This window comes from Epinephelus fuscoguttatus, linkage group LG21, assembly GCF_011397635.1.
Source record: "Epinephelus fuscoguttatus linkage group LG21, E.fuscoguttatus.final_Chr_v1".
Lineage (NCBI taxonomy): Eukaryota > Metazoa > Chordata > Actinopteri > Perciformes > Serranidae > Epinephelus > Epinephelus fuscoguttatus.
In genome coordinates, this window is record NC_064772.1 from 33,100,267 (window position 1) to 33,115,939 (window position 15,673).

Genomic DNA, 15,673 nt, shown 5'->3' on the forward strand with positions numbered 1-15,673 from the left:
TACATAACCTCACCTGTAATCTTTCAGAGGCTTGTAGCTGCAGTTCGGAGGCTTACATTTGATTTAACTTTACCCAAGGGAAGCAAAATGTCATGACACCTAACATACACAGTTGAAAACAATTTCCAGTTGGGTGACATACTTTTTGTGTTAGAAGTTTTGAACCTAAGTATACGCCTTTCTTGGCCCCCTGATACTATGGAAATTGTATGGAATTGTGTTTGAATACTTTCCTAAGAAAGCACTACAGTCACAGTGTCCTCAACAAAGCATATCTTTATTCTCATAAACATCGGGTTCTTCAGGTGCACAAACAGTCACGAGCACAAACACTTTCAGTCTTTTTTTTTGGACACAGTCAACATATTAAGTGAGTCAAACACGTCACGTCACCTAATGTGGGAGTTTTCATTTTCCGACTTGTGCTGACGGTCATGTACGTTTCTCATCAAACTGAGGAAAGAAGAGTCTGACCCTTAATTCTGTCACTTCCTGGTTTGTGTGCACATGGGAGAAGTTAAGTCTTCAGGGCGTTCTGCCAGATGTCTTTTTTTGCAACCAAAACCACAGTCTTTTTACAAACCTGACCAAGACGAGGCTTCCTGGCACAAAGCCCTGAGGGCAAACTTCTCCCATCAGCGGTTTGTGTTGAGGGCTTGAAAACAAAGGACAGCTCACTGATGAACACTCAAACATGGCATTCAATAAACAGTAGTACCCTATTACTGTCGAATCCCCACTCAGTGCGACATGTGCACATCAGTGCTCCGCCCTTCACTCACAGTCCTACGTTTTGTGTCAGACACATAAGGACAGCTCTGCATGGCTTTTGTTACCAGTCTTGGCAATGATATATTCGTCTCTTGTTTCCCTCCTCCACTATGACAGAACAAAGCAGCTGATTCACTAGTTACTCTATGTAAATATATATATTTTTTTCTCAATATATCTATATATTCTATCTATGGAATAAGTCTATATAGCATATATATATATACATATATATATATATACTTTTGGTAGGGTTTTGAAAACATTCATGTACATTCACTTGACCCTGTGATGCTTTTTTTTCTTCTTCATATGAAAGATAAACACAGACAAATGTTAGCAGAGATACTCGCCACGTAGTAATGGCTTCCCATCAAGAAACAAGACATTAAGCATCCCCCAACTGAGAAGAAGCAAACATAACAATGTCTCAGTGCTGGTTCTTTAAGGACCAACAACAAGCATAAATATACTAAAAGACCTCTGTATTAATCTAGAGTATAAAATAGCATATTATCTGGACTTGACAACAGTTTATATTAACTCTAACAATAGAGTCTGGGTGCACACAATTCCACAGGTGCGTACATGAGCTGGCAACAACAGGTAGGCAATTCGATGGTTTCCTTTGCGTATTTACTAAGTCAACAGAAAGTATTCTGTCAGTGGTTAAAAAGCTTAAATGCAAAACTCACTTCTACAATCACTAGTGTGAATAGACCCTTGGCATATCACAGAATACACATATAGGCATTAATCAACAAGTCAAGGAGATAGAACTTGGCCTACAGAGGACCATACTGACGGTAAGCCACACTACGCATGAACACCCATATATATATATTTTTTTTTTTTCTCAGAAGGCCACAAGGATGTCACTTGGGTGCTGGTTAGAAAAGTGTTCCTTCATGGGTCCGGGTTGACAGGCGACCCTAATACTGCCCGTAATCGGACGGCAAAAGTTCAAGTCATAACTTAAAAATTGATTTTCCGTTACAGGAGCAATATTACATCAAAGGATTGTGTACACACACATGGATTTATCTTAACCTGTAACAATCCAAGGCCAATAGATAAAATGTCAGCCAGTGTGACAATAGACAGTGTGCCCTTGTTTTGAGATTAACATTTCTCAGTATTTCAAAAAGGGTCAGTCCACCCAAATTAAAACCAGCCGTGCAGATTTGGTAGTTTGAGTCAAGATGACGATATCTTGAGTTTTCTGCCTCTGACCCCATGAAATGTAGATGAATGGGATTTTATTTGTGTGGTTTACAGTACTCTACTAAAAATGTTTCCTCTGGATAATCCACAGAGTAACAGGGGTGCTATTTCTGCAATGAAATGTTGTCGTTAAACTTTTAAATTGTCATTTTCCATCAGGGTGGAGGCAGAGCTCTCAGCAGATTTCTCAAAAACTGTGCACAAATTATCTACATGGCTAGCGTTTGGGTGAAATGACCCTTTAACAGTATTACTGTGTCAGCTAGGTTATAAATTACCCTTTCAATAAGATTTAAATAAGCAGTAGAAAAAAATAATCCAACAGGATATTAAATACATACCTCCAAAAGAAATGTCAAAAACAGAACAGTGCAATCAAAACAACAACATGAAAAATAATATCGTTTATAAAATTGGATTCTCTGACCTAGAGAGAGCACCCCTTATGAATTGTAACACAAAGATCAATTTCCACCATTGGTTTGATTTTTTTTTTTTCATTGTTTTCTCTTGTGTCAACTGGTGAAAGATGAAGCTAGTGATAAAAGACATAAGAGAAACTCTCCATCCCTGTGCTGCTGATTGTTAGGACTGAGTGTGTGTGAGGAGCAGCCACAGTGAGGGGCTCCACGCCCATCCCTGGGCTAGGCTGGATAGTGTGGGCTTGGAGCTGGAGTGTCCGGATCTCCGTCCGCCTCGCCCTCCTCGTGGCCGGAGTACGAGCTCAGTGCGTCCCATAGAAGGCCGGGCTGCTCACAGTGGTGGCGACTCCTCCAGTGCTCCATAACCCCGTCTTTAGTGTCCAATACCTCGCTGCAAAGCACACAGTTAAAAGCCGCACCTGCTGCAAGGACCCCGAGGCTTCCGCTGCTATCAGGTGATGAGACAGTCTCGCTGTCCTCCCCCTCCTTTCCACGGTGCTGAGACATGATGTGCCTCTTAAGCTTGGAGAAGGAGAAGAACTCCTCGTCGCAGCTGCCACATTTGACCAGATTGCGCTTCTCGTTGAGTTGCCGCCAGTAGTGCGCAGCGTGCTTTACCAACTCGTTCTCAGCCTCGCGGCCACCCCGCAGTGGTTGGCCATCGTGATGCGGAACGTGGATCTCCTCTCCGTGCACATACAGCAAGTGCATCTTCATGTCAGCAAAGGTGGGAGTGATGGCCTGGCAGCGGCCACATTTAATCTGCAGCTCCACAGGGTCTTCACGATCCTGCTCGTCTGATGGCTCTGGAGAGTTGGCCCTGGTGAGAAAAAAAAAAAAAAATCAACAGTGCAACTTTGTTATGACTGTTTGGAAAAAGTTGCATAAAACCTGCTACAAGGTAAACATCACAGTGAAGTAGGTGCACATGTATTCATGAGTTATCTCAATCGATAATAGTCTCACCCCTCCACAGAAAGGTCATCCTCATGATGGCTGATGGACGGCTCCACGGTCAGCACCACCTTATGGACCTCTCTCAGATGACTGAAGTAAACTCCCACATATCCAAAGGCCTTCTCGCAGAACTCGCAGCACAGAGACCGTCGTGGGCGTACCTCAGAGTGGTGTAGCTTCATGTGGGTGCTCAGGCTGCCGGAGTGAGCGTACGCTTTGCGGCACACCGGGCAGACGTAGGGTCGGCTGTTGGTGTGACTGTTCATGTGGCTCTGGAGGTGATGCTTGAACTGGAAACAGCGGCTACATGTGGGGCAGCGGTGGAGCGGACGGCTGCCTATGAACACTCTGGGATGGGAGGCACCTCTCAGGTGGAGGGTTACTGGAGCTGGTTGGGGAGGGCAGTCCAGGGTCTTGGTTGTGGTAGTGCTGGGGAGCTGATGACCAAGTACGAGCTCCTGTTCTTGGCCGTCTGGGGTAATGGCAGGCAAACTAACCAGTTGGGGAACTGTCTCCATAACCAGCATGGGCTTGGGCCGGATGCTGCGGTACTTCTTTGAAATGTCAACTTCCTTTTGTTTGGAGCCTGGAGCGACTGCTGGCGGTTTCTCTGGCACCCTTCTACGGAAGAAAGACAAGGACCTCTTCTTTCTGGCCTCAAATGCCAAGATGTCCTCCATTGTCTTTCTCTTTCTCCCTCTCTTTTTGCCAGGTGGTTTCTGGAGGGCTCCCAACACAGGCATGAGTGTGGTCTTGGCCTGGGGCTGGACAGTGGAGTTTGGCACCTGGTTGTGACCCGCAGCTTCAGCTGTCTCGAGTGTCTTGGATGTAGGATCTAAGGGGCTGGTGAGGCCTGTCTGGCTGGAGAAACCCTTCTTCTCTGGGGACAAATTGCTGAGCTTGGCAGCTGGGATAAGGGTGCTCTTCATTTTAGAGTAGGGCAGGATGGGCAGTTTACCTTTAGGTGGGGACGCGATAATCTGGACAGCTTTGCTGAAGATGGCAGAGGACAGGACAGTGATACTGCTCTGTGGCTGGGCTGCAGCAGGCTTCGACTGGCACAGCCTCACTGTAGTCTTACTTTCCTCTGGGGATTTGCCTGGGGAGCCTTTGACAGCCGCAGGGGGGTACTGGAGGTTCTGAATAAGGCCAGTTGTAGCAGGTCGTTCAGAGCCATCTGGCGCTCGCTCTAACTGAGAACCCGGGTACAGGACAGCATTGTCTGGGAGCAGAGCAGTGACAGAGATGTCGGAGGAGGCTGGGTCAATCAGAATTACTTGCTCTGAACGCTCCTCTTTGGGCACCGGGGTTTCCTTTGTGTGCTTGGACTCCTGCTGTTTTATCTTCACCACTGTTGATGCCCCACTCACCACTGTCTTCGTCTGCGCTGTCACAGCAACCTTGGCGGCTGTTTTCACCCGAGCAGCTAGAGGTGGTGACTTGACCTTATCTGCGGTCCCTTTGCTCCTCACCGGCTGGTATCTGGGAATGGGCAACTTGAGGTTCTTTTGGGTTTGTTGCTGTTGTTGCTGTGGTGTCTGGGAGGAGACAGAAGGGGGCAGCGCAACCAGAGAGAAGGTGCCATCCTGACCTGCTATTTGCATCAGTGCATAGTTTTGGGTGGGCACAATGATGGACTTAGGGCTGGAGGCGGTGGAGGCCTCAGGGAGGGCAGAGGGAGGCTGGCAGGACAGGACCGCAGGGGAGGGGGAGGGCACCACGGCCGGGGCCTTGGGGGCAATGCTCCGGAACTGAAGGCTCTTCATCTCAAGGGCTGGACTCACTGGCTACCAACTGAAACACAATCACAGAAGAAACACAGTTTAATTAGTTACTGCACTTACTGAGACCAGCAAGTCTGTTCAGCTTTAAAGGAATAATTCACCCCACAAATGACCAACTGTGTGTCAGTGACTCGCCCTGTGTTATGCTTAAGCTCTTTACATATACCATTTCCCAATATACAGTTATTTTTTCTTCCCTACTATGATATGAGGTTCCTAACAGTTGTTTGGTGCTTCATCTATGCAAATTTTCTGAACAAAATGTTATTGCTAGTGATAGATATTTGATATCAAAATATTGCTAGTGGCAAGCAGGAAAGCTATCACCAGAAACTGGGGCAAAGAAACACCACCAATGAAGGACCAATGGCTAACAAATGGAAGAAATCTTTTTACTGGAGAAATTGACACACCTACTGAGACTACAAGAAATAAGAATAGACTCTATACAAGACTCAAAAAGACGACATCGTACTGGAATAACAATCAATAGATACATTAATCCTTAAGGCTGTAAAAATGTGTAATTATCCAAGCAGTTTTTGTTTCGTTAGCTCTTATTATTTTCCAACTATTTTATTATGCTGTTGTAACTGACATGTCAATGTCACAAAAATCATTTAGTAAAGATCTAAGTGAATTTGGGAAGAACTTTTTAACATGCCTCAAAGAACACAAAAACAGAGGAAATACTTAATGAATGGAAGTCACAGGGGTCCGTGTTCAACAAGAGCAAAATTCAATCAAAACATCCATTTACACACTCCTGCAGTTTAATCCAAGTCCCATTTATCCAGTCGTGTGCCCAGTACTTCGCAAACAGACTCCCCTTTTCGACTAGGAACTGAAACTAATCTACGCTCTCTTCAAAGCCAGACTCCACTGAAATAAACTGTAATTTTACCTCACTGAACACAGGAGCTGCTGGTCAACTGCTGCCTGGTTCTGTAGCTTGTCTGTGTTCTTGTGTGACTTTGGTGTCTTAAAGCATTAGTTTGGATTCCCCAAACTCACACAATAAAGCTAGTAAACTAACTGTCAGAGGCAGCGTTAGACCAGCAACTCCTGTGTGCAGTGAAGTAAAATTACTGTTTTTGTCAATGGAGTCTGGCTTTGAAGCCATCAAAGATACATTGGGAGGTACTAAGTCAAAGACTGGATAAATAAGACTTGGATTTTACTGCATGAGTTGTGTGAGCATTTGCAAACCGATGTTTTGACACAAAAAAAAAAAATCATTTTTTAGGGGTGAAATATTCCTTTAATGTGCCCTTTTAGCCCAGACCCTCTTACCTCAAGTTTCCACATCAACAATAACTGCCAACACTGCAACACTGTATGACTGCAGACTTAAATCGGTTTGATCTAACATACTTAATAGAAATAACTGAGATGGCTAGATGACTTCCTTTGGTCTCTTCTGAAAGCTGCCAAGGTCATGACTGTAAATGTGACCTCACTGCACAAGGCCTCAGCGTTTTTGACGGTGTCATTACTGTGCAACCCAGACGGGAGAGAAGCAAACACACTGTCAGAAATACAGGCATCTGCACAAGTGTGACAAGCTGTCCTATTACCCATGTCTCTGTGGTCACACAGCAGACTCACTCTCCCCCAGGCTAAGGACAGACTGCCCCCTTTGATTTAGGCTCAGCACGCAGCAGTGGTACATGCTGGGGCTCTGCGGGGGGGCTCCTTATACCCCCCCCCACTTCCTGGAAGGATCAGCCAGTGGAGCGTGAAAGCTGCCCAACGGCGGGATCTTTACGAGATGAAGAGGGGCTCCCCTCTCATCTCCCCCTCCACTGACCAGCGCTGCAACATGGCCAAAGGCAATGAGGATGCCCCTGAAAAAAGCCTTGGATTTACTTTATCATCCCTTGTTCACAAACGTTTCATGGTTATCCAACGGGGATGAGGCTTCACCCCTCTGCGGATCGCCATTCTGACTGTGTGGATACAAATACTGCTGAAGTCTACGGGGAACTATAACCTCAGAGTGAGGTTTGAAACCAGTCTATATTATATAAATCTACCGTACAGTTTCCATCCATCAATCAAAAGCCACAGGTATGGCTTTAAAAACAAAGGCAGAATTTCCTTCATTTATATCAATACTGAATCTTTATATCAAAAGGAGGGCGAGATTACAGAGGAATGCTTCAAAGAGCCTAATTGTAAACAGACTCGGAGGTTTGAATTTCACATTATGACCCGACTTTCAATAGCAGCGTTTGATACAGGCAGAGCTCCAACTCCACTCTGTAATAATAATCAGCATAAAGTGCAACAATCTGGAGGTGTCACAAAAGGCGAATATTCAACAACAGAATTTCTCAACACACACACACAAAAAAAAAACACGTCTGTATTCATTTTCAAAGCCGTCTGGGCGAGACGCTTCATACAATCAAAAGGACAGAGAAGAAAAGAGAAACTGCAAAGGGCATATTGTTTAACAGCTGGAAGTGTTTCTGTGTGGAGAGATTATTTATACAGTACCCCTACCGCATTACGACTCCATAAAACTGGAGATATTCCTTTTCTGTGTGGATAGTTGACTCCAGTTTGACTGTGACTTTGGCTGAACACCGAGCGGAATAAAACCATGGGATGTGTGTTCCTCTGGGCATTTTACGTGGCTATAGAAAGTGGGATCTGTAGAGGCAATGTTGGCGATTAATTCTACCATGTGAAGGTTTATAGTTGGACATGAGGGGGAAACAAGGTGTGTATCAACAGCCGGAGAAGCAGCCAGTAGGCCTATAATCCTTTTGTCACAGATGATTCGGCAGACGTCACCTGACACCAAGTAACTCCACAAAAAACAAGATCGGCTTTAATATATCCCTTTGTCTCATCCACCTGGAAAACTAGGAATAGTGCCGGAGCAGCATGGTCAGTGTTGGATATCCTGTTTGAACTGCATTGTCTAAAAATTTATATCGGACAATAGTTCACGTTGAATCCACCCTAAGAAAGGAGGAGATAAGGGAGCACTTAAACACAAAGCCTGTCCCTACAATTCCTCTCATTACTATGCAAATGCGTTCGGCGAGGTGATCCAACATCTAATCTGATCATGTACACTGATGTTTCCATCGTGTACTGTTCTTGCGTCGCTGTGTCTACAAGCGCCTGTAAACAGATGTGTCTGCACAGACAGACAGATGTCACCATGACTGGAGCATGGCAGGAGGAAGTCGAGACAGGAAGGAACAGGAGGAAGTAGATGGCAAATATTAGAATCATTTCGGTAACTGTTACAGAATGTGTGATCAAAACAACCTTGTTTTTGCACGAAGAATGTATCCTTGGGCTTACACAACTGCACTGCCAGCATTACCATGCTGATGATAATGAAACATTTGTCAGGAGGACAACAAAGTTCTGCTGATATTTTATGTATCTGGACATAAACTTAAGTGTTGGACTTCTGCATGGGTGTGGGTGCTGCAGCACTCCCTATTGACAAGGGGTGGAACAACACAGTCTGTAAATAGTTGGCTACTTTACCATGACTAATGGGCTATCTGATTTCTTTTAAATTTTGAACAGCATATGATAAGAAGCCTGTTATTAATATATGAAAAAAGATATTAAGAATGAGCAAATTTAATCACCTTCGATCTGACGTGATCACGTTACATGTTACATTTTACACACGTCAGGTCTAAATGCAAGAGTTGGGGTTAGCTAAACTAGGGGTTTATCTGACCCCAAGTTGGTAGAAGGAGGTAATATTTGCAGTGGCAGGAGCTTATCAATGCTGCAGACAGACTGAGAAAGACCAGAAAATCTTTTTTTAGGTCCCAAATAATCCCTTGGATGCAAAGGATTTCCACTGCAGCAGCATACTGTGCGTTCCAATCCCCATACTACCATACTATGTAATATACCAGAAAGAGATATAGTATGTCCCAATAGAGTGTGCCAGTAAACCCGGAACTCCGTTAGCACTTTTAGCACTTCCGGTTCTCTCGTCTAGAAGTCAATACGTTTTTTGAATGGGATTTTGGTAAAATGCCTCAAATAAGGTCTGTGGTTAACAAAAGCTTAGGCAAGGCAAGGCAAGTTTATTTGTAGAGCACAATTCATACACAAAGCAATTCAAAGTGCTTTACAGAACAAGAAAATGCATTAAAATCACAATACAAAATAAAAACATAAATAATCATAATAAAATGAACTTTAAAAGAGAAGAGTGCAGATAAGATCCTTTCAGTCATATGCACAGTGAAATAGAGCTGTTTTGAGCCTAGATTTGAACATTGTCAGAGTAGAGGCCTGTCTCACATCTTCAGAAAGACTGTTCCAGATTTTAGCTGCATAAAACTGGAATCCTGATTCCCCATGTTTAGTCCTGACTCTGGGCACCAGCAGGAGGCCGGTCCCTGAGGTCCTCAGAGTCCGAGATGGTTCATATGGCACTAACATGTCAGAGATGTACTTTGGTGCTAGGCCGTGGAGAGACTTGTACACAAGCAGAACTGCTTTAAAGTCTATTCTCTGAGCCACAGGAAGCCAGTGTAGAGACCTGAGCACAGGACTAATGTGCTCGTACTTCCTGGTTCTGGTCAGGACCCGAGCAGCAGCATTCTGGATGTACTGCAGCTGTCTTACAGCCCGTTTGGAGAGGCCAGTGAGCAGGCCGTTACAGTAGTCTAACCTGCTAGAGACAAATGCATGAATAAGTCTCTCCAAGTCAGGTTTAGACACTATACCTTTAATTTTGGCAATGTTTTTTAGATGGTAAAAAGCTGCTGATGTTGATTTGATGTGGCTGTTAAAGTTCAAGTCTGAGTCCATTATTACCCCGAGATTTCTAACCTGATTTATAGGTTTTAGAGAGAGAGACTGGAGGTGACTGCTGACACTTTCTCTTTGTTTCTGTGGACCAAATACGGTGACTTCGGTCTTGTCTGAATTTAGCTGGAGAAAGTTGTTTTGCATCCACACACTGACCTGTTGGATGCAGTGACAGAGTGAATCCACTGGTCCATATTCACCTGCTGTCAGTGAGACATAGATCTGAGTGTCGTCTGCATAATTGTGGTAGGACACATTATTACTTTGTATTAACTGGCCTAAAGGCAGCATGTAGAGATTGAACAGAAGGGGTCCCAGGATTGACCCATGGGGCACCCCATAGGTCAAGGCCATGTGGTCTGAGACACAGTTACCAATTTCAACAAAGTACTTCCTGTCTTCTAGATAGGACTTCAACCAATTTAGGGCAGTGCCAGAGATGCCCATCAGCATAAGCGAGTTTCAGGTTTTGTTCTACGACATAAAACACATCAGTAAATACCCTACTTGTGAATTTTGAAGCTTTCATGTGTCGTAAAAAAGGCGGTTGCTAACAAGTTGCTCAATACGACTACAAACCCTGTCGGGGACATTAAACGTTATCACCCCTGAACAGGTGAGAGTGCTGGCAGTCCGCCATTACAGCTTCTTATTTAGCTTAAACAGTCCAATTTCCCTATTATACAATGTTTTTAAAATAAAGCGGCCGAAATCAGTTGAAAGCTTAGTGGCGGTGATGTCAAGAGTCATGTGACCGTGGAGTAGTCATGTAGTCCGTTAAAGCCTGACGTTAGCTTTTTACTTCTGGCGATCGCATTTAAGCTTCAAATGCGGTATGAAAGGTGTTCATATGTGAAGATTATCTCGCTGAACAAAACCTGTAAGTATCATAAACTTGTGTTAGCCACAGAGCTTATTTTCTGACATAATCCAAAGCGCAATGCAAAAATCACATTCACTTTCTCTTCCGGGAACCAGCGTGATGCTAAACTTCCGGGTTTTGACGTCAGCCCTGGCACACTCTATACATAGTATGTCAGATGCAGTATGCAAAAAATACCAGGATGTTCTACTACATTAGGTCCAATTTTGCAGTATGCAAGTCAGTATTCTTTTCTGGCTATTCTGAGTCACAGTCTCTACACAGCAAAAGATATGTCACATGGACTGAGCCACAAACAGATGGCAGCTGATTGACAGCTGTCAGAAGTCGGGATGACGCATAAATATTTCCAACAACAAAAGAACATAACTATAGAAATAAGAGAACTGCAGATGTAATGTCTCCATCGCAGTTATAAACTTAAATTACATACACTGCAAAGTAACAATGGCAGAGCTCTCCAGACTGATCTCTGTCTCTGGCGGACTTGGTAAGTGGCATTTGTTTTATCTCTGTTGTTATGTTATGAGAAAGCAGTATGTCCCCCATGGTGTGCACACTGCATGCAACAGTACGTACTTTTTAAGGAAAGCTACAGTACCTACGAAAAGTAAAAAGAAGAGGATGCAATTAGGAACGCACCCATAGCCATCGGGATGGAGTTTTATGGCAGCTAACGACGGAGCAGATGTATGATTTGCACAGGGCATGTGAGCAGCTTCAGCAAAAAGACAACTAGATGTCTGATATTGTTCAACATTGAATTTTGGCACATGCAGTCCAGAGAGAAAATGTGTCTGAGGCAAGGGAGGGCACAGTCTTTGCACTGATGGAGCCACGGACTTAAGTACATCTTAGCATCAGCAAAATATGTTTCCATGTGCAATTAAGCATGCAAACATTTACAACAAAACTGTTTTTAAAGTAAGGCTACATTTTCTTGGACAATGGTGAGAGAAGGCTTTTAAGACTAACTGCATCTGTCGCTGATCCCACAGCAGCTGGTATTTTCATAGTGCAGCTTTGCTCTGATTTCTAGAGGCCCTGAAGCTACCGGTTTAACACACTCACTCTCTCTGAGCTCTACTACAGGAAGTACGCTGATACAACAGGTGAGTGTGTGTGATGATGACACAGCTTCAGGCCAAACCAAACTATTCACTACACAGAATGGGGCAGTGACAAAGTCTCCTTTACTGGTGTGGGGTGACCAATATTACTATTTTGAAAAAGCACTCAAACTACCCTTTTCCTGCTCTCCCTCCATCCTCTTTTTCCATTATTCCTCTCTATGGGAGTCCTCTCCTTTCATACTTTGCTCTGTGTGCTTCCATCTGCATAATCAGCATGTTAACAACTCTCTCCTCCAGCTCAGCCACATGGGAGAGGCTAGAGAATAAGGGAGGACGAGAGAGGAGGGAGGGGGAGAAGGGAAGGCTTTATTCACTTGTTGATGTACCAGTGACGGTCAGCTTGCCCTGTCAGCATCATTCTCTGTTCTCCTCAGGTGGGTCTTGTGCACAGTGAGACAGAGGAAAGAGAGAAATTGTCTGGAGGAAAGTCTACAGATGCTTAAGATCCCAAAATGATCATTTCTCTCTAGTTAAGCAAACACGCTGAACAAAAATAGAAATGCAGCACTTGTTTTTATGAGGTGATATAAAAGAGCTGATAGTTTTTCTATGCACACAAAAGCCATAATTCTCTCATTTTTCTCACAAATTTGTTTAAATCTGTGTTACTGAGCACTGTGCCAACATAAATCCATCCACCTGACAGGTGTGGCATATCAAGATGCTGATTAAGCAGCATCATTACGACACAGGTGTGCCTCGGGACAGTCCCAAAAAAAGCCACTCTAAATTGTGTAGTTTGATCACACAATGCTACAGATGTCACAAGTTTTGAGGGAGCGTGCAGAAATGTCCACCAGAGCTGCTGCATGTGAGCTTAATGTTCATGTCACTACCATAACCTGTCTCCACTGTCATTTCCAAGAGTTTGGCAGTACATCCAACCATCCTCACAACCGCAAACGATGTGTAACCACATCAGCTCAGGACCTCCACATCAGGGTTCTTCACCTGCACGATCTGCTGAGACCAGCCACCTGAACAGCTGATGGAAAGCTAATGGTAGGTTTGTACCACCAAAGACTTTCAGGACAAACTTCCCAGGTCCAGTTCAGACCAAAGATTTGCAACGAGATGAGTTGAAACAGGCGACTACTTGCAATGCGCTGTTCTGTAGCGTTCTAAAAACCTAGATGAGACAGTGTATCATCTCTATGCAACAACTCTCTGTACTTCTGCTCTGATTTGCAGCTTTTCAGGTTTATTTTGTGGCTGAATATAATTTGTAGCTTCTTAAAATATGATTGAGGATAGTGATAGTGAGATACTGGCTACAGCTGCATTTGTAGTAGTGATGAAACGGTGAAAAACAGAAACAAAACGAGCATCAGATGGACTGTGTTCATAATAAATACACCACAATAATATCAGTAAGCAGCACCAATTAATCAGTCAGTGAGAATGTGTGTGTGTTGTGGGTCATAAGCACATACAGCTAGCAGCAGCAGCGACCCCCTGTCCGACACCAGCACACTGTCAGGTAGTGATGGCCAAATGAAGCCTCATGAAGCATTTTCTTTATTTCCTGAGCCCACTAGATGGCACTTTTTGCTCAACACAAGGTTGAAAGCTTCACTGAATTGCCATTCTTTGAGCTTCTCTCTTTAAACCACAAGCGCCATCTAGTGGGCTCTGAAAATAAAGAAAATGCTTCATGAGGCTTCATTTGGCCATCACTACTGTCAGGATAGAAACAGAGGGCTCGGCAGGGATGGAGCACCTACCGTGGCAAAGCAAACGCGCCGTCTGCTGACAGTTTGTTACTGACCTGGCCAGCAGACTTTGCTACAAGCCGACTAGCTGTAGGAACAGTTGATGCACTTAACGTTCTAAAACCAGCTGTCTGCGATTTGAACAGTTGAGTTGCAGGTGACACCATCAGCTGGCTTGAGTCGAGCTCAGACCGGCCAGTTCACACCACTGCAACTTTTCTCTTCAATGGTCTAAAACGGTTTAATCTCATCATGAATCTTTGGTCTGAACTGGGCTTTAGAAACCGTCTCATGGGCGCTAATCTTACGCCAGGTGTGGAGGTCCTGGGCTTGCTCAGAAGGCCGGTTGGACGTACTGCCAAACTCCCGAGAATGACACTGGAAGCAGGGTATAAAGCAGCAGCTCTGGTGGACACTCCTGAAGTCAGTCTGCTGATGACACGCTCCTCTAAAACTTGGGACATCTGTGACATTATGTTGTGTGATAAAACTACACATTTTAGAGTGGCCTTTTATTGTGACCATCCCAAGACACACCTGTGTGGTAATGACGCTGTTTAATAAGCATCTTGATATGCCACACCTGTCAGGTGGACTGACCCAACTTTAAACTACTTTGTGAACAAAATTTGAGAGAAATAAGCCGTTTGTGTTCATAGGAAAAGTCTTAGATTTTTTATTTCTAAAAGCAAAGCAAATACAAAAGTGTTGTGTTGGTCAGGCCAATGTCATTTCTATAGCTGTCAAAGCCACATTAATGTTACAGCAGCTTTGGACTGTTGTTCTCAATTGATCCTGATAGTGTGATGCTGCCACCACAGGTATGGTATTAGTTTGCCAGATGCAATGCTTGGAGTTCAGGTCTATCTCTGGGAACAGTCCTGGTAGTTCCACTGTTATGTGCTTCTGGGAACATTTAAAGCTTCAGAACAAGTTTTATACGCCTGCCAAGATAAATGCCTTAACACAATTTGATTGCAGAGGTCCACAGAGAGTTTCTTGGACTTGGCTGGTGGTCTGACAAGCACTGTGAATAGTTGGCCACAAATCATGTCCTATCTATTGAATTTGCCTCCAGCATCTTCAGAATAATACAAGAAAACAAGGTACACATAACTCAATTTAGAGTGCCACAGCAAAGAGACTTAATGTAAATCCTGTTTTGATTTTCAACATGTTTCCTCGTTAGATAAATGCATTTAATCTATCAAATCAAAAACACAAAGCGTGCTAAAAGTATACTGTGCAATACTTTACACAGCCATTGCAATTCACCTTCACATCACTGGCCTACATGCCTCAGAACAAACTTGCATTAGCTGTTATCTAAGGTACTGTTTCAGTGCCTGAAAATGCCCTCCACTGCAAACCTGCGTCTGGCTAATTGGTACTGAGATCAGACGGGCTCTGTCTTGATTCAAAGGGGTACAACACAGCGGGGAAAGGGGAGAAATGCACAGGGAGGTCACAGATAATACTCAATCTGCCGCTGGATTTGAAACGCCAACCACTCTAATCTGACTAGGTTCAGAGGTCGGGGCTAGGGTGACGCAAAAACCTGGTTTCTGCAGAGAACGAGAGAGACGGAGGGAGAAAGAGAAAAAAAAGGTGGGGGGGGATCCACAGAGACAGATTATCAGGTAAAGCCAGAGGGGTGAGAGGTGAGGATCTGCTGTTTATGCTGGAAACAGGTCAGGGTTGAGCAGGAGGGCAGCGAGGGGACGGGCCAGGCATCCACCTGGAATGGAATGAAATGGTTTAAAGTGAACTGCACATGCTCACATAAAAAACTTCAGCTCACATCCTCAAACCTGGACCTGGGTCACATGTAGAGGTCGTCCAGCCGAGACCGATGGGGCTGACCGGCCGAAACAACCTGCCTATTGTTAGCCAGTAATGCAATTTAGCGCAAGGTGAAAGCACTGCTGTGTGAAACGTCAAAACACGGAGAGCGCTGTGTTTTGATAGCATCCCCAAT

At 44.3% G+C, this 15,673-nt stretch overlaps 1 protein-coding gene across 1 annotated transcript in view; it reads right to left on the reverse strand.

Moving 5' to 3' along the window:
* Nucleotides 1-258: 258 nt before the first annotated feature.
* The window catches only part of znf438 (zinc finger protein 438), a 59,517-nt gene continuing 44,102 nt past the window's right edge, over nucleotides 259-15,673 (reverse strand). Inside the window, exons 3-4 of the mRNA XM_049564748.1 lie at nucleotides 3,384-5,168; nucleotides 259-3,237 (exon numbers count right to left, since the gene is read on the reverse strand). Coding sequence (XP_049420705.1) covers nucleotides 2,640-3,237; nucleotides 3,384-5,140 — 2,355 coding nt within the window. The 5' untranslated portion in view covers nucleotides 5,141-5,168 and the 3' untranslated portion in view covers nucleotides 259-2,639. The remainder of the gene's footprint in view (nucleotides 3,238-3,383; nucleotides 5,169-15,673) is intronic.